Source organism: Schistocerca nitens, chromosome 10 (assembly GCF_023898315.1).
Source record: "Schistocerca nitens isolate TAMUIC-IGC-003100 chromosome 10, iqSchNite1.1, whole genome shotgun sequence".
NCBI classification, from domain to species: Eukaryota; Metazoa; Arthropoda; class Insecta; order Orthoptera; family Acrididae; genus Schistocerca; species Schistocerca nitens.
Window position 1 is genome coordinate 155,942,548 of NC_064623.1, and position 26,773 is coordinate 155,969,320.

At 43.4% G+C, this 26,773-nt stretch overlaps 1 protein-coding gene across 3 annotated transcripts in view; it reads right to left on the reverse strand.

Moving 5' to 3' along the window:
• The window catches only part of LOC126210555 (arylalkylamine N-acetyltransferase 1-like), a 168,869-nt gene that overhangs the window by 23,862 nt on the left and 118,234 nt on the right, over positions 1 to 26,773 (reverse strand). For 2 of the 3 annotated variants that reach the window (XM_049939814.1, XM_049939812.1), the window contains exon 2: positions 20,401 to 20,623. In XM_049939814.1, the coding sequence (XP_049795771.1) occupies positions 20,401 to 20,623 (223 nt within the window). Of the gene's footprint in view, positions 1 to 20,400; positions 20,627 to 26,773 lie in introns of all 3 variants that reach the window. The other variant, XM_049939813.1, reaches the window with a different exon arrangement.

Here is a 26,773-nt window from a genome sequence, read left to right on the forward strand (position 1 = left end):
TGCTATGCTCATCTCGCCTGGTTCTCTGCCCCTCCTACCTTCTACAAACTCATTCAAATCCTAGAACACCATGCGCTGTGCCTCACCTATCGCAACCGTCTCCCCCACGCGGATCCTCTGTGACCTTATTCCGTTCCTGCACCTCCTTTTCCTTGAACGGATACGGATCCTCTGCACCTCTCGCAAACTTGATCGCCCTCACCCACTTGTCTCTCCCATCCTCTCCCACTCCCATCCACTGACGCGCCTGCATTCCCACGTCCCACCTGCTCTCCATCTCTCCACTCTCCATACCCTCGCCCAAGGTGGCTTCCACCAGCTCCCCCTCCCTGATGATGCCCTCATTCCCTCCATCTACCCCTCCTACCAACTTTGATCCTCCTCTACCGCACCATGTGTTTTTTCCCGAGGGCACCCTCTCTCCCTTCTCTCCCTCCTCCCTTCCTCCCTCCCTCCTCCTCTGGGCTTCCAACACCCCCTACCTTCTCTCCTCCCCCTCCCTTCTCCAATGCCACTGGCATTTACACACTCCCCTCTCCCTCCCACCCCCTCCTTATTTCCCTTTTTGGCAGGTCCCCGGACTCGCACACGAATAGTGAACTTTCGCGGTCCGGAGATCTTCGCCTAGAGTTGTGTGTGTGTGTGTGTGTGTCGTCGTGTTCGTGTTTAAGTGTTCCAGTGTTACTCGTTTGTGCTCCAACGTTCGCATCTGCCATCTGTCCTCACTGTTGGTGTCCACGTGTCTGAACATTTTTATTTTGGACTCTGCGCCCGTGAACGGCTCCGTGTGTTTTACTTTTGTATGTCTACGTTTGTATATCCACTCTGTCCCCTGTCTGTTCTGCGATTGTCTTCTTTTGTCTCATTAGTTTTCTCTGTGGCCGAAGAGCGGCGTAATGTGCCGCTGCTGGCCTACCTGTATCAAGTGTGAAATTACCATTAAAGAAAAAAAAAGCGCCTGTCGCCTGCATGGATATTGTTCCTGATACAGACATAGAGCGGGTTACGTAAAACGAATCGCTAGGGGCAACTGAATCACCTTGTACATTAATTAAATTTGTTGTTCACCCCCCCCCCCAAATCCCCCTGTTGCACTTAAAAGGGGGAGAATTGAGCTGTGCATGAGTTAAGATCGATTTCTACCGCTCATGAAACCTCTGTGCCCCTCGTATCCAGCGACAGGTTGCTCGGTAGATCGCAAGGGGGAGCATAGTCGAGTACTGGGCTCCAATTCGCTGTGTTTTAGATTGCTATGGAAAGTGCGACTACCATGTTTGAAGAATTATTGTTTCCCTCTGCCTCCGTGGTCGCGGGTTTGCGTCATTGAAATTTGCACATTTGTTATTTTTCCTACCTTGGTTGTGGATACCGTGATGACAGTATTTATTTTGCAGTTAAATATGTGCGTACAAAGGAAATGATGTGCATGTGACACTTTAGGAATTATTGCTGTCCTCAGCCTTCTTGGTCATGGGTTTGTGTCTTCGGAATTCTTCTGTGACGAGGGTGTTGGAAAGTTGGTACAAGGCTACAACAAATGTTTAAGTCGGAGCCCCGACTATGTTGAGAAGTGGGGCTATAAGGTGTAGTTAACTGTTGAAAATAAAACATGTTTTATTTTCCCTGTGATTTCCATGTCGAGATCGATCGGACCTTAATGAACGAATAGCCCTCAAGAACAAGCATTCCATGTTAATAGCACAAGTCCGACTTATTCTAAGCCTACTTCTAAAAGGTAAACAAAATTTAGGTTTTGGTGTTGCTCGTTTTATGCAAGTTTTATTTCTGTGTTTATTTGCCAACAAGAAATTAAAATTAAAATTGATTGTATCCTTTTAATGACCCATAGGTTAAAACTTCAAAGAAGTTAGCCTCTGAAAGAACTTGTTCTCTTTTTAACTCTCACGTGGGAACGTACTATTGTTATTATTAAGAAACATTAAAAACCTGGCTTGGCCTTGTGAAGTTTATTATCGTGCGAATAATAATTCCTGTTGTTATCACCTTCTCTCTCTCTCTCTCTCTCTCTCTCTCTGTGTGTGTGTGTGTGTGTGTGTGTGTGTGTGTGTGTGTGTGTGTGTGTGTGTGTGTCTGTGTGTGTGTATGTATGTGTGTTATAGAGCTCCTAATCTAAGCTTATTGAAGGGACTGAATGATGGCTAAGTTCAAGTTAATCGCCTTGTGCTAACTTCTCCTTAATGACTACACGTATTTGTTTCTGGTCATCCAGCTGTCATTTAATATTGTCATTATTTTTCAATTTAAAATTTTATTAAAAGCGATTATATTATTTTTTAGAAATCGTGATCGTTCCTGACAAAGAAAATTTCTCTAAGTATTTCATGACATTTAAAATTTTCATTGTGTCATTTTTTAAATGTTTTGTGATGACTTTCTCATTATTTAGCCAATTTTAAAATATCACAAAGCAAATCAAAATTGTTAATATTCTTCTTGCGTTTGGTTCAACATCGTACCACTCCCAGGTTGATGCTCTCTGCCACTTGAGCGATGTTCAACGGCCAAAAGTATATTAAGCTGATGATATGCTCTCAGTTACTGCTGATGAAACACACTGAAGCGACAAAGAAATTGGTATAGGCATACGTATTCACATATAGAGGTGTGTAAAGAGGCAGACTACGGCGTTGGGGTCGGGAACGCCTAAATAAGAGAACAAGTGTCTGGCGCAATTGTTAGAACCGTTATTGCAGCTACAATGGCAGGTTATCAAGATTTAAGTGAGTTTGAACGTGGTGATAGTCGGCGAACGAGCGATGAGACACAGCAGCTCAGAGGTAGTGATGAAGTAGGGATTTTCCCGTACGACCATTTCACGAGTCTACGGTGAATATCAGAAATCCGGTAAAACGTCAAAATTCTTACATGCCTGCGGCCGGGAAAATATCCTGCAAGAACGGGACCAACGACGACTAAAGAGACTTGTTCAAAGTGACAGAAGTGCAATCCTTCCGCAAATTGCTGCAGATTTCAATGCTGGGCCATCAACAAGTGTTAGCGTGCGAACCATTCAACGAAACATTATCGATATGGGATTTCGGAGCCGAAGGCCCACTAGTGCACCCTTGATGACTTCACGACACAGAGCTTTACTCCTTGTCTGGGCACGTCAACACCGACATTGGAATGTAGATCACAGGAAACATGTCGGACGAGTCACGTTTCAAATTGTATAGAGCGGATGGACCTGTACGGATATGGAGACAACCTCATGAATCCATGCATTCTGCATGTCAGCTGGGGACTGCTCAAGCTGGTGGAGGCTCTTTAATGGTGTGGGTCGTGTGCAGGTGGAGTGATATGGGACTCCTGCTACGTCTAGATACGACTCTGAGAGGAGATACGTACGCAAGCATCCTGTCTGATCACCTGCTTCCAGTCATGTCCATTGCGCATTCCGACGGACTTGGGCAATTCCAGGACGCCACACGTCCAGAATTGCTACAGCGTGGCTACAGGCACACTCTTCTGAGTTTAAACACTTCTGCTGGCTACTAAACTCCCCATTGTTGAGCATATCTGGGATGCCTTGCTGCCTGATTTTCAGAAGAGATCTCAACCCACTCGTACTCTTACGGCTTTATGGACAGCCCTGCATAATTCATGGTGTTAATTCCCTCCAGCATTATCTCAGACATTAGTCGAGTCCATACCACGTCGAGTTGCGGCACTTTCGCGTGCTTTCGGGGGCCCTTCACGATATTATGCAGGTGTACTAGTTTCTTTGGCTCTTCAGTGTATAATAATCGCTGCCTCACATCATAAAAATAGACAATATTAACAGAGTAGGATATTTTACGTGGTTTTAGATTGTCGCATTCTACATCTAGATACACAATCTGCCAACCACCATGCCGTGCATGGTGGAGGGTTCCTTGTACTTCTGATAGTCATTCCTTCTGCTGTTCGCGTAGCGAATGGACGAGGGAAAAACGATTTTGTTTGTGGTCCTTACACGAGATACGTATGCTGGATTGTTCTGCAGGCTGTCGTAGATGGCGCTTTGATGTACTTTCGCAATATTGTTTCGTTCGTCTTCTTCCCTCAAAAGGTTCGCATTTAACTTCATGGAGTATTTCCGTAGTAGCCAAGTGTTCATCGAACTTAATAGTAACTAATCTTACAGCATCCATCTGAATTGCTTCGACGTCCTCCTTTAATCTGATACGATGGGGATCCCAAATAGTCGAACAGTACTAGAGAATGTGTCGCACAAATATTCTGTATATATGTATACATGAACTACGTTTTCGTTTGAGTCTTCCAATGAACCGAAGTCGGTGATTATACGCCACTAAAAATCACCTTTCGCGTTTTCATTTCTTGTCACTTTGAAGTATTACGTCTATAGAGGGTGAACATTAATATAACCAAGGAACTGCAGGGATGGATTCCTGATTGCAAACGGAGGAAAATAGTTGCTATGAAAATAGTTGCGATGACAAAAAAATGGTTCAAATGGCTCTGAGCACTATGGGACTTAACTTCTGAGGTCATCAGTCCCCTATAAGTTAGAACTACTTAAACCTAACTAAGCTAAGGACATCACACACATCCATGCCCCAGGCAGGATTCGAACCTGCGACCGTAGCGGTCGCGTGGTTCCAGACTGCAGCGCCTAGAACCGCTCGACCACTTTGGCCGGCTGCGATGACAACAAATCGTCCCGGAACAGTTGTAAGTAGGCTGTTTAGGTTTTTTTATTGGTAACGCCACCTCAGTATGAAAATCACTGGCTGTGCCGTGTGCAGTCTGTGGCTGCTTTGCATTGTTGTAATACTCGCCATTGTAGTGTTAGGCAGCTGGCTGCGAACAGCGCGTAGCGTTGCGCAGTTGGAGGTGAGCCGCCAGCAGTGGTGGATGTGGGGAGAGAGATGGCGGAGTTTTGTAATTTGTCATGAACTGCTATATATATGATGATATCAAGGTAAATACATTGTTTGTTCTCTATTAATATCTTTCATTTGCTAACTATCCCTATCAGTAGTTAGTGCCTTCCATAGTTTGTATCTTTTATTTAGCTGGCAGTAGTGGCGCTCGCTGTATTGCAGTAGCTTGAGCAGCGAAGATTTTTGTGAGGTAAGTGATTTGTGAAAGGTATAGTTTAATGTTAGTCAGGGCCATTCTTTTGTAGGGAATCTTGAAAGTCAGATTGCGTTGCGCTAAAAATATTGTGCGTCAATTTAAGCGTGTACTATTTTTAAAAGGGGATGTTTCATATGTCGACCCTTAGCCGAGGATACCTCACTGGAATCTTCTGATTTTTTTTCTTGTAGTTTGTGTAATTAGTGTAGCTTTTGTTTATTGCTAGCGCGTAATTGTAGAGAAAATCTCCTTTGTAGTTGCAGTCTTTCATTGTTGTACAGTAGAACAGTTGTGGTATGCATGTAGATTTGCACCAAGTATTTCGCAGCTGCAATTAACTAGATATTATTTTCAGTGCTATGTTAATGTGTTCCCCTATTTTTGCTCTTCAAATTGTGTTTTTCTGTGTTGTCGTGTGAAATATTGTGACAATAATGGCGTGTGAAAAACGTAATACTAGGCTCCAAAGTAAACTGAGAAATGACAGTGAAGACGAAAGCAGTGTGTTAGCGCCGCAGAGTAATGAATTAACTAATGTTCAAAGTAATAATTTGGTAATTGTGCATAGGGAAATGGAGCGGGCGGCAAACAATGGCGTAGACAGTGATCGGTCGGTCGGCAACAGCTCGCCTCAGGAATCCGAAATGACAGGACACAATTTCGCAAATACTGTAGATTCAGGTTTTGGGTCATCACCGTTTTCTCAAATAAGTCAAAACACATTTTCTGCTTGTCAAAATGTGAATGTTGCCGGTGCAAATGCACTGCCGAAAAGCGTAGAGAAACAGATTCCAGACACTAATACATTATTATTGCAATTAATGCAACAAATGGAACAAAATCAGAAACAAATGGGACAAAAGCTTCAAAAGTTAGACATAATGGAACAAAAGCTTCAAAAGTTAGACACAGTGGAACAAAATCTTAAAAAGTTAGACACCACACTTGAACAAACACGTGAGGATTTAACTAATGAGTTACATCACATCGAATCGAAATGTCAAAAAGTCTGTAACGACGTAAAAACACAAATTTGTGAGCATTTCCAACCTATTTTTTCGCGTCATGAAAATGCACTACAGAATCACGAAGCAGCCATAAAAGAACTGCAAACTACTGTTCATGAAAATCATGAGACCTTACAAGCTAAATTTGACTCAGTTGCATCTACCGATTCGGTTACGCAACTTGCAAAAACTCAGGAAAACTTGAAGGACACAGTAGATTCGATTTCAACACAAATGGACAATCTGAAACTTGGTTCAGAAAAACACACTGAGGAAATGTGTTCACTATCGGAGAAAGTAGCCGAACTTTCGGATCAGTTCACTAACTTATCTACGAAGGTAGATGATAATCTGAACGACACAAAACCGGTAGTCTTTAATGACACAGAAGAGAGCGAACAAATTAGGAAACTGAAACAAAATCTGAATCAAATTAATACGCAACACCAAAGAGAAATCCGCGAAGTACAAGATCAGCTGACACAGGTAATACAAGAATTACGTATTTCAGAGGACACTCGCGCCCCAATATGGGAAGAGGGACATAGAAATACGGATCAACCACAAAATAATAACACAGGACACTTCGGAAATTATGAAAGAAATTGGCAAGGTGCACCGAATTTTGAGATAGAACCGCCGACACGACGTAACAATGACCGATATGCTACTCGCCGACACGATGATTTTGACTATAAGCTGTTTATTACTACACGTAAATTCAAAACGTTTAAGAATTCTGCCAACGACATTCATCCACAAGCGTGGCTCCATCAATTCTCTCATTGTTTTCCTCCCAACTGGTCATTGGAGCACAGGTTAGAATTTATGTGTGGCTACTTAGAGAATGAACCAGCTGTAAGAATGCGATCGGTCATTCACGATTGCCACAGTGAAGGAGAATTTTACCATGCCTTCCTCTCAGCATATTGGTCTCAAGCTACGCAAGACCTAGTAAAACATAGCATCATAATGATGAAACATTTCGAACAATCTGAATTTTCCAGTCTTGTGAAATATTTTGAAGACATGTTACACAAGAATCAGTATCTTTCAAACCCATACAGCCCCTCAGAACTCATCCGCATTTGCTTAATCAAACTGCCTGAACATTTACGACATATTATTTTGGCAGGACGTTGCAAAGACGACATTGAAGCATTTCAAGGACTCTTACAAGAACTGGAAATTGACACTGACAGTCGCGGAACGCATGAGCACAACAATTACAGATCACATCCGTCGCAATTCCGCGATGAAAGAAATAATAACTGGACGCGACAAGGCTATTCTCACAACACAAATCGTGACCAAAACAGACACCACCCGTATGACAACCGTTGGCAGAGTAGTAATAATTACAGGGAAAGATCACCTCTCCGCGGTAATGACTATCACAGAGACAATCAGAGAAACAGACAATATGGGAACCAAAACAATTATTATTACGAGAGACAGAATAACTTTAGACGCAACGGTCCAGCGCGCAGTTACGATTCAGGGAGAAATTCTCCACCACTTAACCGACAAGAAAGAAACCACAGGAACTACCGACATGACGACAGACGATATATTCGTAACGACAGACCTGAAATGCATCAGAACTGGCGGGATTTAAACAGAGCTGGGCCCTCTCGGCAAGGTGAATTTGTAGAAGTTAGGTCTCCTAATCCCAATAACGACGCACGCCAACAAAGAGACAGACAATGACTCGCACAGCAGGCAGCCGCGTGCGCCAGCTGGCTCAGGGAAAAATAACATAGACGCTAACCTTGACAAAAATTCCAGTATTCTTTACCGACGTATACCACATGATAATTGCGTTAAACTTGAAACTCTGCGTACTAGGAAGAGTAAAAGTCTACACCACATTTCACATGTAAAACCGTTTATTGAAAAATAATCTGCTTTTTAACTTTGTCTTTGCCATATAATTTTTCACTTTACATTACTAGTATGCTTTGTCAGACTTAAGAAACTGTTAACATGCAACAATGTTTGAAGTTAAATATCCAGCCTAGAACCTAGGGAACATTTTTAAACAGAAATTACGAATGCATTGTTATAGTGAACAGACTACACAGTGTTGTATTTGTACATTCTTGCTTGTTAGTTGCACGATTACGTAACGACTATCAGGCTTACATACTTCGAACATGTACTGGTACTGCTAATGAGATTTTAATGGAACATTTTGGTTTACTTGAAAATACATTATGGATACAAAGTACTTTCAGTGAGATACCAGATGACATAGTGGTTAGTTTATGTGACAACTACACGGTTTTATCACGACACTACTAATGAGTGACAATTTACAATGTTGCTTTTGCGGTGTATCTGTTTTATATCTGCACAGTTCTTCTGAATTCGTCTGTAAAGTAAAACATGTTTTAGTAGTAACTTTTGTGGTATAGCTACAATGAGACAGCCTTTTCTGTAGCACAACAATACGTTACAGCACAGTACTTTCTTGATCACGATAAGGTACGTAATAACTACGATATCTATATGCAAAGAATTTCACTTTCGTTTATGATGAGGTAAGTACATTGACTTCTGCAGAACTTAGATAATTACGACACTTCCACAGAATTATCTTACAGCAAGACGCACATTTAGCGCTACAGGACACGCATTTGAGTGATTAATTTCGCACTTAAAACATTTATTTTTTTAAGATATTTGAAGTACAATGATACAAGGGTTTTCCGTGAAATATTTCATTCCATTGCTGTAATCTGTAACACCTGAGGGTATAATTACATTAATCCTCAGGGGGGTACACGCTTACTTTGTGTACCATGTGTGTGGCAACCACAAGGAACCCTAGCTAATATGGTATTTGCTTATACAACTTTACACATCGGTACCATATTTCTCCAACACATAAATTACACAGCTATCTGATTATTTGACAGAGAAATAAACATTCTTTTTACTACGTCAGTGACAGATGTTTACGCAATTACACATTTGGATAACTTCACACTTACGAAATTGTATGTTGTTTGTACTTTGTGAACTGTTCATATTTTTTCAGAACCATTGTGATACTATGAGAGCTTTGAATGATATATTTGGTAAGGGAGCATGATTTTAAAGTATGTTTGAGGCGGATGACACTTTTGACATGAGCAGAGAATTTTTTTAGGTTTTGAAATTATTGGAGGAAGCTACGACGTTTTTGAGATTTGACTGAGGTGTTATGATGTTATTTTTACGACAACGATGTGTATTATGCTGTTGAGGTATGTTTATGATCAATAAGCTGATGCTATATAAGGAATGTGATTACGTGTTTATATGTATATGAATAATGAATAGAAGGTAGGGACTCTGACTGGTGAAAAAGGATGTTGTAAACCGAGAATCGTACTTTAAGAGTTATGAAATTGTGTAAATGCGTGAATGTATCACAATGCCGGCGAAAATTTTTTGGACACTGTTATATTCATACGATTTTGTTTCTACAGATTTGTAACGCAAATTCTTGACCTATGAAATTTTTATATAAGACTGTCGCTGTAGCGAAAACTGCTGTCGTAAATATTTCGTTAAGAAAGGTAAGTGACCGTGAAGTAATTCAGTGTGAGCGGCCAGGTATGTCAGACGCCTGGAGAAAAAGCCATTATTGCGAGCCCTTTTCAGCGGCACAGGTAGAAAAAAAAAGGGGAGGCCATTATCCTCGCTATTGATGTTCCTTTGTAGAGAGCATCGCAAAAACGACACGGTTGAACTTGAAAACATATGTTGACACTGTGGAGCTCTTAATTTATGATATTTACAGAAATGCCTAATGAAATGACGAGAAATATTTTTACATCTGCACACCTGATTATGACAAGCGTCTTTCTACGAGAGTTGAGAGAATGTCTACTAACTTATGAAATGTCACATGACTATTGAATGATATTTTTATGCTTTGGTTTGCGTAATTGCTTATTTCATTTGATATCTAGTTTCTAGCTGCACTGCAGCATTGGTTAAAATAAAATTTTATAGATGTACTAATATAAATATTTTCTGTCTACAGATCGAGTAAATAATAATTTTTTTAAAAAAATGAGGGAGCACAAAAAGACATTTACCTTCACAGGAACTGCAATCATAGTTTTCTTTTCAAGTACTTGTTAATTTCTTTTGTAGAATAAATTGTGATGCATCACTCTAGTATTAAGATGTGACATAGGTATTAGACATGGCCATTTTTAGTGTACTATTTTTTCTGCTTGAGCTTTGTCATGTTTAGGTATAAGTGATTTCATTTTCTGCTGCTGTTTGCCAGGCATAGTGCTACTGAATTTTAATTTGTGTTACTCTGGTAAGCCAGATTTATTTTCTTGTTTGCTGCACATTGCCTTATATTAGTCGTAATATTGCAATTGCTTCGCTAATTTCTAAAATGCTGCTTCCTTTGCAAATCTGCACTTTTTTGTCATTGCTGTTTGCGTTAATTGTTTTATGTGCTGCTGCATTGCCTCCTCCCTTAGTTTAGCATCTGAGCTCAGTAGATTTAAGTTAGCTTAAGAGGGGGTAGACTATATAAGAAACTAGTTGTGATGAATGGAAAGAAATGCATTGAAGGTACATGAAAACGTTTTGGGCCAAAATGAGTATTGTACAATCATCCATAATTATTTTGAAAGAAATATGAACAGAGTAGAGAAAGCAGGTATTGATAGGACTTTTTGGAAATAATGAGGAACGAAGGGAGATCTCCGAGAAGTAAAGAAAGTTTTGTTTGCAAAATACTGCAGTAAAAGAAACCCTGTCCTTTCCTTGTGTTATCCCACTATGTGTTTGTGTACCCATGTGTATTTGTTTTCTTCCTGTCTCTGTGTACTGTTTCATAGAATTTTTTTTCTCTTCTAATACTAAGCTACATTCACTATGATGAGGAATACTGTTATCCTCAAATATAATTTGCATTAATAATATGTTATTTTCTTTGTAAAGATGTTTAGACATTATTTATTCTGTTTTGTTTTAATGCTCATGTGTGAAGTTGATGTTTCAAAATTTATTCTGATCTTTATGTATGTACTTATGTCATTATTTTTGTAACACTGATGTATATGTTTATTTCTATTCTATTGTAAAACCTGTACTACAGATGTTATCTGTATTGTTATGTTCTTTAATGATGTATTTTGTACCTTTGTAATTGTATTCTTCTGTTATAAAATTGTAATTGACACCAGTTCATCATATTATTAACTTGTAAGTTACATTTCACTGCACACGTTTCTGTTGGTCATAGTATATGGACAATATGTGAGCAGTAGGGACTGTTAGTGTTTGTATGTGTGTTAATAATCCAGCAAGGGACTGGATAACAGCATTGCTGGTTCTAAGGACAATTCCAAAAACTTTGTGAGTGCACAAGTGGTGGTTATGGACTTGCTATATTATCCGCAAGACTCTTCAATTGTGATTGTGCACCTGCACAGTCACAACGGATGGCTGCTGGCCGTCTCTACAAGGACTACAGTGGGTCTACATCTTTGATGATCCATCAGTACCATTATTTCTACAAGGACTGCAGTGGGTCTGCACCTCTGGTGGCCCAACAATACCGTAATCTCTACCAGGACTACAGTGGGTCTGCTCTGTGATGACCTACCCACCAATACTCTTCAAAACTTCGACTGACTCTGTGGTGGGTTTGCTCTGTTGTGGCCCATTACCTGTCAGCATGTCAAGAGTCAGCACTGTCTTTCCGTTGGAAGGACAACGCTACTTCTTCAAGACTGCATGGAAATCCACTACTTCCGTGTGCATTTTCTTTTACTGCTCAGACTTTGAGAAAAACACTGCTATTTTACCGTCATGAACGATCAGGACTGTCTTTATGGACTGTGAGAAAATTTGAGCTTTTGACCAACATTGTATCAATAAGTGTGTGCATTTGATTTCTTTGTTATTGTAATTGTGAAAAAAATTTTAACAAATATGTATTGGCCAGTGCCCAAAAAAATTTTGTAAAATTTTTTGTGGGTAGCATGGGGGCTATGTAAGTAGGCTGTTTAGGTTTTTTTATTGGTAACGCCACCTCAGTATGAAAATCACTGGCTGTGCCATGTGCAGTCTGTGGCTGCTTTGCATTGTTGTAATACTCGCCATTGTAGTGTTAGGCAGCTGGCTGCGAACAGCGCGTAGCGTTGCGCAGTTGGAGGTGAGCCGCCAGCAGTGGTGGATGTGGGGAGAGAGATGGCGGAGTTTTGTAATTTGTCATGAACTGCTATATATATGATGATATCAAGGTAAATACATTGTTTGTTCTCTATTAATATCTTTCATTTGCTAACTATCCCTATCAGTAGTTAGTGCCTTCCATAGTTTGTATCTTTTATTTAGCTGGCAGTAGTGGCACTCGCTGTATTGCAGTAGCTTGAGCAGCGAAGATTTTTGTGAGGTAAGTGATTTGTGAAAGGTATAGTTTAATGTTAGTCAGGGCCATTCTTTTGTAGGGAATCTTGAAAGTCAGATTGCGTTGCGCTAAAAATATTGTGCGTCAGTTTAAGCACAGTCTAGTAAAATTGATAAAAGGGGATGTTTCACAGTGTACAGAGCTGCAGCGTATTCACGTCACAACAGATGTTCATAGCGGCCTCCATCGGATTGCAGATGACAGGGATAGTATAGGTTGTCATACATGACACACATAATCGTACTTTGGCTTACACCATGTTGCCGGACCACATGCCTGGAGCTTGTACTAGGGTTGGTCTGACAAGGGAACCTCCCCATCGCACACCCCTCAGATTTAGTTATAAGTTGGCACAGTGGATAGACCTTGAAAAAAAGAACACAGATCAATCGAGAAAACAGGAAGAAGTTGTGTGGAAGTATTAAAAAAAAAAAGCAAAATATAAATGCTGAGTAGTCCATGGCAAGATAGGCAACTTCAACGACAGTCTGAGGTCAGGAGCGCCGTGGTCCAGTGGTTAGCGTGAGCAGCTGCGGAGCGAGAGGTCCGTGGTTCAAGTCTTCCCTCGAGTGAAAAGTTTAATTTTTTTATTTTCAGACAATTATTGTCTGACAAACTCTTATGTTTTCATCACTTTTTGGGAGTGATTATCACATACACAAGTAAACCTAAATCAGGCAAGGTAGAAGAATCTTTTTACCCATTCGCCATTGTGCAAGCTAGGTGGGTCGACAACATATTCCTGTCATGTGATGCACATGCCGTCACCAGTGTCGTATAGAATATATCAGAGGTGTTTTCCTGTGGAGGAATCGGTTGACTTATGACCTTGCGATCAAATGTTTTCGGTTCCCATTGGAGAGGCACGTCCTTTCGTCTACTAATCGCACGGTTTTGCGGTGCGGTCGCAAAACACAGACACTAAACTTATTACATTGAACAGAGACGTCAATGAACGAACGGACAGATCATAACTTCGCGAAAATAAAAAATTTAATATTTTCACTCGAGGGAAAACTTGAACCGAGGATCCCTCGTTCCGCAGCTGCTCACTCAAACCACGGGACCACGGCGCTCCTGTGCTCACATCGTCCTCGATGTTGCCTATCTTGCGCATGGGCTACTCAGTTTGTATATTTGGCTTATTATTTCATAGTTCCACACAACTTATTCCTGTTTTCTCGATCGATCTGCGTACAGTTTTTCAAGGCCTATCCACTGTGCCAATTTATAACTAAGGGGGGTGCGATGGGGAGGTTCCCTTGTGAGTATCCTGTAGAACTCGGTCCTCTAAATCTGGTGTACCCACAGTCTGCCTCCTCCCTGAGCGTTCATCTGTCTGAGAGGACCCATGATCAGACAAACACTCAAGAATGAAGTGTGAAGTGGTTGGTGTCTGCGAGGGTACAATTTTTAGTATAGACGTGCTGCCTCTCGACCATTTCCACCTCCTGGCAGTACACAAACACCACCTTGGTTTGTTCCCGACACGAACAGGTAACCACTCTGTTACTAACCTAAGCTGCGTCAACCACACAGCCTGCAACACACAGAGAACACACGGTACGTCTACCGTGGCACCGGACACATGTTCGTAGGACGTTTTTCCCTCCATTTCCAGTCACGAATGCGTTCCTGCAGTTAATGTTCACTTCGCATACTTAGTGGACTTTTTATGTCAATCAGTACACCACTGATACTACCGGGTGATCAAAAAGTCAGTATAAATTTGAAAACTGAATAAATCACGGAATAATGTAGATAGAGAGGTACAAATTGACACACATGGTTGGAATGACATGGGGTTTTATTAGAACCAAAAAATACAAACGACAGATGGCGCTTCATCTGATCAGAATAGCAATAATTAGCATAACAAAGTAAGACAAAGCAAAGATGATGTTCTTTACATGAAATGCTCAATATGTCCACCATCATTCCTCAACAATAGCTGTAGTCGAGGAATAATGTTGTGAACAGCACTGTAAAGCATGTCCGGAGTTATGGTGAGGCATTAGCGTCGGATGTTGTCTTTCAGCATCCATAGAGATGTCGGTCGATCACGATACACTTGCGACTTCAGGTAACACGGAAGCCACGGACTGAGGTCTGGGGACCTGGGAGGCCAAGCATGACGAAAGTGGCGGCTGAGCACACGATCATCACCAAACGACGCGCGCAAGAGATCTTTCACGCGTCTAGCAATATGGGGTGGTTCTAATAAAACCCCATTTCATTCCAAGCATGAGTGTCAATTTTTACCTCTCTAGCTACATTATTCCGTGGTTTATTAAGTTTTCAAATTTATACTGACTTTTTGATCACCCGGTACTTAGGAGACTTGTTATATCAATCAGTATACCACTGATACAATATACAAACATTACGGGATTGTTTTTGCGGTCATTTTCATTAACATACACAGAGAGAACAAGAGGGATGCTTACACCCTTCCCTGGGGGCCCTTTGCTGATGAAAACTCACCATGCTGAGCAACATTCTGGGTTTTATCACTTAAAAAGTCTTCGGGACAGGTAACTGAGAACTAGTTCCGTATGCTCCGATCTTTGTTAAGTCTCCAGCGTCCCTCCCGTGCGCCTGCGACATCGGCAGCCCGCATGACAGAACAGAGATGCGGGCTGCCTTCATCACAGCGAGGGAAACCCAAGGAGACGTTTACGGTATGAACGACGCCGCTGTCGGAGACGAAAACACAGCCTCGTGCCTCAGCCAGGGACCGCTACCCGAGCACCGAATATCGACATTAGCGCCAGAGGTCGCGATCAACAAACGGACTATTTTCCTACGCCACTCCCGTGATCGAAAGTAGTGTCAGAAGATTCATTCGCCAAACGGCCTTATAAGCCGGCGCACCGATGGCAGTTTGACACGCCACCCAGACTTGTGGCGGTCTGCTACCCGGCCGCAGCATCCACGCGCCTCGTTTGCCGGTCGTTCTGGATCGTCAGAAGTGGTAGCTTCGCACTGTGACTCAAGAATGTCGTGTTAAGATGGTCTGGCCTCTCTGGACAGCTTTGTCGTAATGTTGTGCCAACCTCTCTCTAGTGGCGTTGTTTTCTTTGGTGGACTTTCTCGAGCGAGAGACTTGTGAGGAACACATTTTATTTTTTTATTCTTCTGATACAGGACCCGAAGTAGGATTCGTACCTTGTTTTTTGCTTATACTGTGTTTTGTTTCACTAGTTTTACGACACCAGCAATGATCTTCTCTATTGGTTTTTCCCAATAGAAACAGATTGAGAAACATCGTGTGGTGTCACAAGGCTTAGGCCTGTCCCACCCCTCATTAAATCGACCAAGACTTATACGAATAATTGTAAGAACAGTTATTATTATTATGTTCTTTAAGTTTGTTTTTGGGTTTTCAGAAATACTGTGGGAAGAAAGTTTATTTATGTTGCAGATAACGTGGAAGACGTTGCCCAACGATCACCATGAAAGTTCGACGTAGTGGCAAGTGGGCAAGGAATAAAAGGAATGCTACAAACTACCGCGAGCCATGGAAGAACCTGGGCTGCGAGGGCGTCGAGCTTCGTAGGTCGTTGTCGGACAACGTCAAAGGAAGAGATATTCTGCTTTCTCTTTGTAAACAGATCGATCGAGTCTTGAAAGGTTCATGTAAAACGTGGCGGGTGACACATTAGGTGGGACCCGATGCCTGTAATACTTCCACAGTCATTAAAAATTTGTTAAACGGCAAAACCAATAGTTCATCATTTAAATAGATAAAAAGTAGTAAAGATATAGGAAAGGAAGAGCTGCGGCGTCAGAACGAAAAGTGATACATCGCTCAGTGACGAAGAAGGACGTAAACAGTTGGCGTTACGTGGTGAAAACAAATCAACTGATAAAATAGTAAGTCTGTAATTAAGCATAAAGCCATGTAGCACTGTTATCGTTCGCATTTTGTCTCTGCTGCCGAAAATACAGCATTAGCTACTTGCCTGTTGACTTTAGATGAAGTGCACACTTTTGTTCCCAGTCACTATTACGCATGGCTAAGGCCTTCTGGAATGATCATGGACTCTTGTGGACACGCCTGACTGTCTTCGAATTTGGTCACGTGGAGGACATTCGCTCTTGTAGCGTATGCACGTTGTCGATATGTGTGTAGTGCTACAACCGCTGCAGATTTGAACATGTAACACGTCAGCCTCAGTTGCAAATAGAAACCACACTTTACCCAGGTTTCAGCCAAAATAATTTGGCCTTCTTCAGAAGCGAGTGACACTAAACTTTTTTACTTGACATGGCCAAACTTGGGAATGCAGTAGTTTAGTGTCACTCGCTTCTGTAGAAGGCCAAATTATTTTGGCTGAAACCTGGGTAAAATTTGGTTTCTATTTGCAACTGAGGCTGACGTGTTACATGTTCACTTTTGACAGTTGCTGACAGGGCTGGACAATATTAAAAATTGTCAAAAATTCCCTTCAAATGTCCTCTTAGCTAAAAACGTTACGTAGTGTAAACGGGCAGGCCGTGCTGCTGAACCCTTCCAGCCAAACTATCACTCAGTAAACGTTTGTGTTAGGTGCTGTTGTTCGACGTGTAGAAATTGGGCTGGTGCCCTTCGTGCACAAACCATACTCGTTCTCCTGTTTTCGAGAGTAACGTTTTCCAGTAACGGCAGATTTCGCAGAGCAGAAATCGATGATAAACTGCACCAGTTAATTTGTCCGGTAAAGTGTATGGAGCTGTTAATCTGTCACTGACAGTTCCATACCACGCATTATTCAACCACGCCCCTATAATGGGAAAAACAGTATAGGTGCTAATGACTCAGATGTCCTGCAGCTTAAACTCAATTCCATCAATTCGCCCCCCACACCAGAAACATCTACACTATGAAGCTCAGAAGAATTTCTGCGTCGGGTGCCCCACGACTGCTCATGAACAGTGTTATTAGTCGTCTGAAAAAGTATTGCCAATATTGCCAGTAGACTTAATTGTTCAACCTTGTGTTTCATTGTCCGCTGATTAGGACTCACAGTTTCTTCTATTTTTTGTTAGTAGAGAAACCCGGCGTTCCTCAGGTATTTATTTACAGGTATGCGTCCACGGAAGTACCACGAAGCGTGTGACCTTCTGCTAAATGTTTATAATGTCACGTTTCCAAAACTGTGTGTCCCACAGTGGTATAATTTTGTAGGTACATTCAGTAGATGTGAATACTGCCTATCTAATGTGTTGCGAGTGGAGTTAGTAGCAATGAAGTAATAAATTTAAATACCACTCATGATGAGGCAGTTTTTCTCGCATCTCACTGTTTATGGCGTCATATCTCCATATATGTGTCGTACAGTTATATAATGTAGTAAGTACAGTCAGCAGAATATGTGGATACTCCAGAATGAAATATTCACTCTGCAGCGGAGCTTACACTGCTGTGACACTTCTTGCCAGATTGAAACTGTGCGCCCGACCGAATCTCGAACTCGGGACTTTTGCCTTTCGCGGGTAAGTGTTTTAGCAACTGAACTACCCGAGCGCGACTCGTTTGGTGAAAGTAAGGTTGTCAGGATGGTCTTCAGTCGCGCTAGGGTAGCTCAGCTGGCAGACCACTTACCCGCGAAAGGAAAAAGTCCCGAGTTAGAGTCTCGGGCTGGCGCACAGTTTTAATCTTCAAGGATGTTTCATATGTGTACACTGTCTGCGAAATTATTGCCAATAGAGTTAGCACAAAGGAATAATAAATTTAAATGTCGTGCATCATGCGGCAGATTTTCACGCATCTCACTGTTTACGACGTGATATCTCCTCAACTACGTGTCTTGGAAAAATTTTGCAGTTACTTTCAGTGCTATATATCCATACTGTGTGCAAAATGTGTCGCTAATATAGTTTGTAGTAAGAAAGTAATAAATTATTATGCCATACCTCATGCGCTACTTTTACTGCAAGAGCAGGTGCAAAAAGTAGTAAGCGATAACCTTCTTCACCTTCATCATTTTGCAGGGGCTGTCACCGAGAAAACATTTCGTAAGGTTTTAAAATTTAAAAAAATTGTTGCAAGTCACTAAGTGCCCTCAGTCTCAAATATTGGGTGAATTAAGTCTGGGAATTCACGTGTCACGTGCTACGCTACTTTTTCACCCTCGCACCCTCCGCTCTGATAGACAGGTGGTTTCTAAGCACACAGCGATCGTTGCCTGACAGTATGTTACACAGGGTGTAAATTTTAAGCTGACAAACCAGAATACTCGAAAAATAAGCTTCACACGAAAAAATGTGTTGAATGCAAAGTTGATTGTTTTCAAGGGGGACATCTGATGGTGCTAAAATTAGCCCGCCACCCCAGCCCCCTGGGGGTGGGGAGGGAGGCAACTTTAAAATTTCAAATGGGAACCCTCACTTTTTATTGCAGAATCAGATTCTACATAAAAAACTACGTACATTTTGTCTTAAACTTTTGTTATGATTCTTGATAGTTGGCGCTTTAATTCAAAGAAAATCCGTGTTCTCATTTTTGCGTCGAAAATGGTTACGGATAAATAAAAATTACTTATTTACTTCATAAATTTTGATTCGCTAAAACTAAAACTCTCCCTCTCTCCCAATAGGGTGGGGTTTGAGAGAGAGGAATTAGAGTTTTACAAATATTGACCCAAATATTAATTTTTTCCGCAGATTCGGATCGGGTCAACATTAGCGAATGATAACCACGCAAAAATCAGAACATGGATTTTCTTGAATTACTTCGCGAACTACCAAGAATCAAAACAAATGTTTAAGACAAAATGTACGTAGTTTTTCATGTAGAATCTGATTCTGCAATAAAAAGTGGGGGTTCCCCATTTGAAATTTGTAAGTTGCCTCCCTCCCCACCTCCAAGGGGCTGGGGTGGCGGGATAATTTTAGCACCATCAGATGTCCCCCTCGAAAACTATCAACTTTGGATTCTACACATTTTTTCGTGTGAAGCTTATTTTTCGAGTTATTCTGGTTTGTCAACTTAAAATTTACACCCTGTATATGCACCAAGTTTGCTTGAAATCGGTGCAGTGGTTTAGGAGGACATATGGAACATATATACATAGACACTTACATGCATTCATTTTTATACTGTGAATGGAATTACAGTTCCAGTGCAAGAGAGGAAAAATCTAATAAAACATGAAAGCAGATATCGCATCTGTATTAAAAACAAGAAATAGAAGAAATATCCTGCCATTGGCTATGTTTTAACCGAATAGAATGAAACGTCTTTCGTAACGAAAAAAGACGTTTAAGTAGTTTCGTAGACAGTTTCATGAACTATTCATATGGCAGTTACGGATAATAGCACATGAATGGAAAATGGTTCTGAGCACTATGGGACTTAACTTCTGAGGTCATCAGTCCCCCTAGAACTGAGAACTACTTAAACCTAACTAACCTAAGGACGACACACACATCCATGCCCAAGGCAGGATCCGAACCTGCGACCGTAGCGGTTGCGCGGTTCCAGCTGAAGCGCCTAGAACCGCTCGGCCACTACGGCCGGCGCACCTGAATGGAGGTTTTAACCATGAATACGTGAGAAAATTCAACATATTTGCTTCTCTCACACATCAGTTTTCACGTAGCTCCATTCAAGAAAACGTTTTTAGAACAACGCATACTATCGTGACTCGACCATGTCACTTGCAGCCACATTCCTGGCGCGCTCACTCTTCTGATCTGCGGACAGCACGTGAACCCCTGTCGTTTAGGCATCCCAAACGACGCAACTGTGTTGCTGATTGCAGGCCTGCTGATACAGCAGCCGCTGGGCGGGCAACGCGGCCAGCTGCCAGCGCAGAGGCGAGTCAGTGAGTTGTTGGCTAGACAGGTAGGTAGTGGAGTGGCTCTTACTGTCGGGCAGCGAGGACAGGCAGTAGTCTTCCAGCTCGCGGCACGTCTCCTCCCCCGGCTGCACCAGCTGCACCGCCACGTTGAGCGGCTCGTCGCGGAAGAAGAGGCGCCGCAGGAATGAGATCATGCGGGGGCCATCCTGCTGCGTCAGTGGGCGGATCTCGTAGCTCAGCGCGGCGGCAGGGGCCGTGGAAGGAACGGGCGTCGTCGGCGGCGACTCGAGCTGCTCATAGAAAAGAGAGAAAACGACACTTAATGTCGGGCTTTGTGAGCAGGTTTCAACAGTTCTCCTGCATCAACAGGTCACAGTCCGAAACGTTTATGCAGAGAGAAGGTTATCGTCACGACTGCCCCATGGAAGTGTGATAGGACCGCTGTTGTCTTGTATATACATAAATGATTTGGTGGACAGGGTGGTTGTTTGCTGAAGATGCTGCGGTGTACGGTAAGGTGAAGAAGTTGAATGACTCTAGGAAGATACAAGACGATTTAGACAAAATTTCTGGTTGGTGTGATGAATGGCAGCTATCTCTAAATGTGGGAAAATGTAGGTTAACGTGGATGGGTAGGAAGAACAAAACTTTAACGTTCTGATACAGTACTACTGGTGTCATGCTTGACACAGTCATGTCGTTTAAATAACTGGGCATAACGCTGCAAAGTGATATGAAATGGAACGGGAATGTGAGATCTATGGTAGGGAATTTATTGGGTGAAAGTCAGGAAAGAGTGGTTCACCTGTAAAGGAGATCGCATATACGACGTTGGTGCTAACCATTAGGTCGTTTGGGCCTATCTTCATTCTATTGAGTGTCTCAACATATTTCTGCGAGTTGACAACATGGTGTTCGCAATGTCCCAATTCTGGTGCTAATAATCCTTCCAGATGTTTGGCAAGTCTGTAGCTGGGCGAACTGATTGCACTAACAATGGGCCTCAGAGGAACACTTTCCTTGCGTATCTTTGGTAATCCATAAAGCCTGGGAGGTCTGGCAGCACGAGGCGTTAATTTCTTCACCACTTCATCTGGTAAGCCAGAATCCTTCAATAACTTCCCTGTCCTACTGACAATGGCCTGTGTGGGATCACGACTAAGCTTGCGGAACGTGGCGTCTTCTAATAAATGTAGCATCTTCAGGTAGTAGTCTGCACAGTTCAGAACCACAGTGGCATTCCCTTTGTCGGCTGGCAAGACAACCAAGTCTTCATTCTCACGTAATAACCGTAAGCAACGTCGTTCCTCCTGGCTAATATTAGATTTTGGTGGCTTAGCTTTCGTCAGGATATGGCTGGTAGTTAGCCTGACGTCCTCAGCTGCATCGTGTGAAAGATTCCTAATGCACTGCTCTATTCCACTAATTATATCCAATATTGGCAGACGTCGTGGAGCTGGAGAAAAGCCGCCAGACCTCCCAGGCTTTATGGATTACTAAAGATACACAAGGAAAGTGTTCCTCTGAGGCCCATTGTCAGTGCAATCAGCTCGCCCAGCTACAGACTTGCCAAACATCTGGAAGGATTATTAGCACCAGAACTGGGACATTGCGAACGCCAAGTTGTCAACTCGCAGAAATTTGTTGAGACACCCAAGAGAATGAAGATAGGCCCAAACGACCTAATGGTTAGCCTGGACTTTGTGTCACTTTTTACGAGGGTGCCAATACAAGATACACTGGATCTTTTGGCCCAACATTTTCCATCTGGAATCATTAAGCTGTTCCGTCACGTCCTAACGACAACGTACTTTTTGTACTGCGATGAATATTATGAGATGACGGACGGCACAGCCATGGAATCACCACTGTCTCCAACAGTGGCAAATTTCTTCGTGGAGCACTTTGGGGAGCAGGCTCTGCAAACTGCGACATTACGGCCGTATTGCTTTCTACGATACGTTGATGACACCTTCCTGATATGGCCTCATGGTGAAGATACATTACAGCAGTTCGTCGATCATATGAATGGTGTCCATCCCAACATTAAATTTACTGTCGAGAAGGAGAAGTACGGCGAGCTACCATTCTTGGATGTTTTGGTTGAGCGGAAGGCAGGAGGCCAGCTTGGTCATTCAGTGTACCGGAAACCAACAAACACTGATCGGTACTTGAACGCCAATAGTTTCCACCACCCTGTACACAAGAAAGCTGTACTGAACACGTTGGCTCATGGAGTCAAGATTATCTCTGACGACGACCACCTACAGTCTGAATTGCAGAACTTAAAACGTGTTTTCGGAGAAAATGGATACAGCAAAAGAGACATCGCAAACGCTTTCAAGGGCCGCCGACGAAAGACACCAGGCGAATCAATTGAAGAGGGTAAACGGGCTGTATTCCTGCCATACTGTGGAACAACTAGCAGTAAGTTAGGACGTCTGCTGCACAAACATAGGCTAAGACCAGTGTTCCGGCCCGCCCCTAAGATGCGAGATATGTTGCGCCCTGTTAAAGACGACATTGGTCTTCGAGTGACTGGTATGTATGGTGTACCCTGTGAATGTGGCAGTATTTACATTGGACAGACAATTCGCACGGTTGCGGAGCATTGGACTGAGTACAAGCGCCATATAAAACAAAGGGAGCTTGACAAGTCGGCCATAGCGGAGCATTGCCTAGAAAACGGACATAAGATACAGTTCGAAAATACAAAAGTGTTGGCTCATGCGTCTACATATTGAGACTCCGTTATAAAGGAAGCGGCCGAGATTCGTTTAAACAACAATTTATACAGAGACCAGGGATAAACACTGAGCAGGGCATGGGGACGGGCGTTGGACATCGAAAGAAAGCAGAGACGCGGGAGAGGCAGTTTCAAACGTGGCGCCTCCCCCTGGCGCCACCTGACGCCACCGGTGCTGCCACGAGCAACAGCTCCCTCCGCTAGCAGTCCGGGTCGACTTACGCGCGCGCACCACGTTGGATCGATCTGATTGGCTGATGATGATGTCATCATGCCTACATAAGCGAGAAACCGTAGCAGCCCCGGCAGTCAGTGAACTCCTGGCGACGATGGCGGAGATGGCCACCGAAAGCTCGAGGATTTTATTCGAATTGACGCGGCTGGAAAACCGAGAATGTTTTATTCAAGTACACATTTAATGATGGATTCGAAGATTACAGGATTGTTTCTCCTACTCCATCAACATCATATTTTTTCTAAATTTAAACCAACTACACTGCTGGCCACCGTAAATGCAACACCCTGAAGGAAGCATCCGAATCGAAATTTACACCATGAGTTTGCAGCGATGAGATATGCAACTGATTAGAATTTCAGTGCAGACGCACATCACGCGCGACTGTGGCGCCACCTCATAGCTCCATTTAAGGCTTCCCGATTTCGACGAGTGTACGTTCGGCACGTGTGTTTACCTTGTGATTGTTTCACAAGACGATCAGTTATGCCTCGTAGACAACAGCGAACATCTTTTGATCAAGTATCCGAGTTCGACAGAGGAAGGATAGTGGCTTACCGAGATTGTGGATTGTCATACAGAGAAATCGCTAGTCGTGTTGGACGAAACCAGACAACTGTAATGCGGATATGTGACCGTTGGATGCAGGAGGGTACGACGGACCGACGTGGTCGATCGCATTCACCTCGGTGCACCACTGCACGTGCTGATAGGCAAATTGTGCGCATGGCAGTGACGGATCGCTCAGTGACATCCCGAACCGTAGCACAGCACATTGCGTCTGTAACGCATAATCCAGTGTCTGTGCGTACCATTCGACGCCGTTTACAGCAGAGTGGTCTGTCCGCAAGACGTCCATTGCTTCGTCTACCATTGACGCAGAACCACAGACGTCTCCGTCGCCAATGGTGTGATGACAGACGGATGTGGACGGCAGAATGGAATGACGTTGTCTTTACTGACGAGGCACGCTTCTGTCTGCAGCACCACGATGAACGGATTCGAGTGTGGAGACACCGTGGAGAGAGGATGCTGGACAGCTGCATTATGCACCGCCACACTGGTCTTGCACCGGGTATTATGGTATGGGCCGGTATTGGATATTACTCTCGCACGCCTCTAGTACGCATTGCCGGTACTTTAAATAGCCGGCGCTACATATCCGAGGTGCTGGAGCCAGTTGTCCTTCCTTACCTTCAGGGCTCGGCCACAGCCATATTTCAACAGGATAATGCGCGACCACACGTGGCACGCATTGTCCAAAGGTTCTTCGTCAATAAATTGCTTCCCTGGCCGGCTCGCTCTCCGGATCTTTCGCCGATAGATAACATGTGGTCCATGGTTGCTCAACGAGTGACCCAGATTACATCCCCAGCTGCCACACCAGATGATCTTTGGCAACGTGTGGAAGCTGCTTGGGCTGCTGTACCCCAGGAACACATCCAACGTCTCTTTGACTCAATGCCGAGACGTGTGGCAGCGGTGATCTCCAACAATGGCGGCTACTCTGGCTACTGATTCTGGCAGGAACCACATGTCACAGACGTCTGTAAACGTAATCATTTGATTACTTGGTCAACATGTTATCTACAAAACAAATTTTGTTGTGCTACCTCTTGTCTTTCTTGGTGTTGCATTTACGGTGGCCAGCAGTGTATAAATTTTGTGTAAGTCGTCTTGTATTTCTTACGGTTATTCAACTTCGACACCTTACCGTCGCCGGCCGGGGTGGCCGAGCAGTTCTAGGCGCTACAGTCTGGAACCGCGTGACCGCTACGGTCGCAGGTTCGAATCCTGCCTCGGGCATGGATGTGTGTGATGTCCTTAGGTTAGTTAGGTTTAGGTAGTTCTCAGTTCTAGGGGACTGATGACCTCAGAAGTTAAGTCCCATAGTGCTCAGAGCCATTTGAGCCTTACAGTCCACCTCAGAGGCTTTGTTAATAGACAAAATTTTTGCTGTTGGACCCACCGAAATCCACGTCAGCTACACGAGCATCCATTCCTCAGGAGCAAGGCTACTGTATGGTGCACCATGTCATCGAGTGTCGGTATAGGCCCCTACGTTTTTCAAGATGACAGTCGGTATGCAATCACTGTACCGTGTGTTTGGTAGGTTACCGTGATTGAAAACTTTTTTGCGCATGAGGTGCTCCATTTTCCTGGCAACAGTTGGCTTCAACATGGCTGAGCAACGGGACATACTGCACTGATATCGATGGTGAGCCGCGGTGCACCTTTTCTGGCACACCAGCTCTATGGCAGTACTATCTATTACACGGCTGTATTACGATCTTTGCCCCTGAGGTAGGGGAATTGGTCGTCGGACTCAGTACGAGGCGCTAGGACGAGCTTCAAGGGACGAAGGAGCAAAACACGGGGACTCGGCCAGCAGCTGCGCGGCCGGTCTACTTTGCACGACGCTCGCGAGTCAGTGGTGCACCCGCCTGATCTCAGCTCCGGCCACTGCTCGTCGCCTTGCCTTGGTCCCTGTTCTCTCGAACAGACCATTTCCTCGAGACCATCTCGAACAACGCTCTCCATCGGAGGTGTAAGTGGTTTTGGTGCCTTAGTTTCGTGGAACCATTTGCATTGTAGCGGGTGTCACTTGTGGGTTGGTTAACCAGTGCAGGGCTTCACAACATACGTGCTCGCGGAGCAAGCTGTGAGCAGCAAGGCGCGAGCACGGAGCAGCGCGAGCACGCTACCCCCACTACCGGACCAGAGCGGACAGTGGGGAAAGTCACGTGGGGCACACAACAGCTGCCGCCAGTCAATGTAAATCCGCGGCCACCTGCAGGGATATCACTCACGAATTATTACTGCGACAAATGAAACAAATAAAGGAGAATGTACACATGCCACATAATTTTATTAGCTTGGTGTATGCCTCTACATTCGCATTAATTTGTGAACTGTTACACAATAAAAGGTGTCACTGAAGTGTGGGATTCTCGGTTATCTTGTACTTTTTGCCCCTTACAATTGCGTCTATGTTCGGAGTAATTGTTCTTGTGCATCGTAGGCGCAGCGTGCAGTTTAAATTTCGATCAGACAATGCGGTTCTCGGGCGAGTCTTGTTACATTTCATTGCAGAGAACAGTTATTCACAAACATACGTGGAACCGAACATTGATATTATTGTAGCCGCCAGTTTGTGCAAACGAGGAAATCTATCCCGAGGGAAGTGTCTGTAGAATTCCAAAATGTTTTTCTTGTTCTGAAATTTGTCTCTGTATTCTCTGTCACACTGCAGGTCAATAATTTCTTGCTGCATCTCAGGACGAATCTCTTAAGTATTCGCTGAATATGGAGAGAACAGATCAAAATCACTATCTAGTGCTGTCAGATCTTGAAAGCGCTGATCAACTAAACTATGTGAATAACGTTCACAGTCTTTGTGAACATCTTGCATGGATGATAATTTAGGAAAATGAGCTAGGTTTCCTGTTTCCAGCTGAC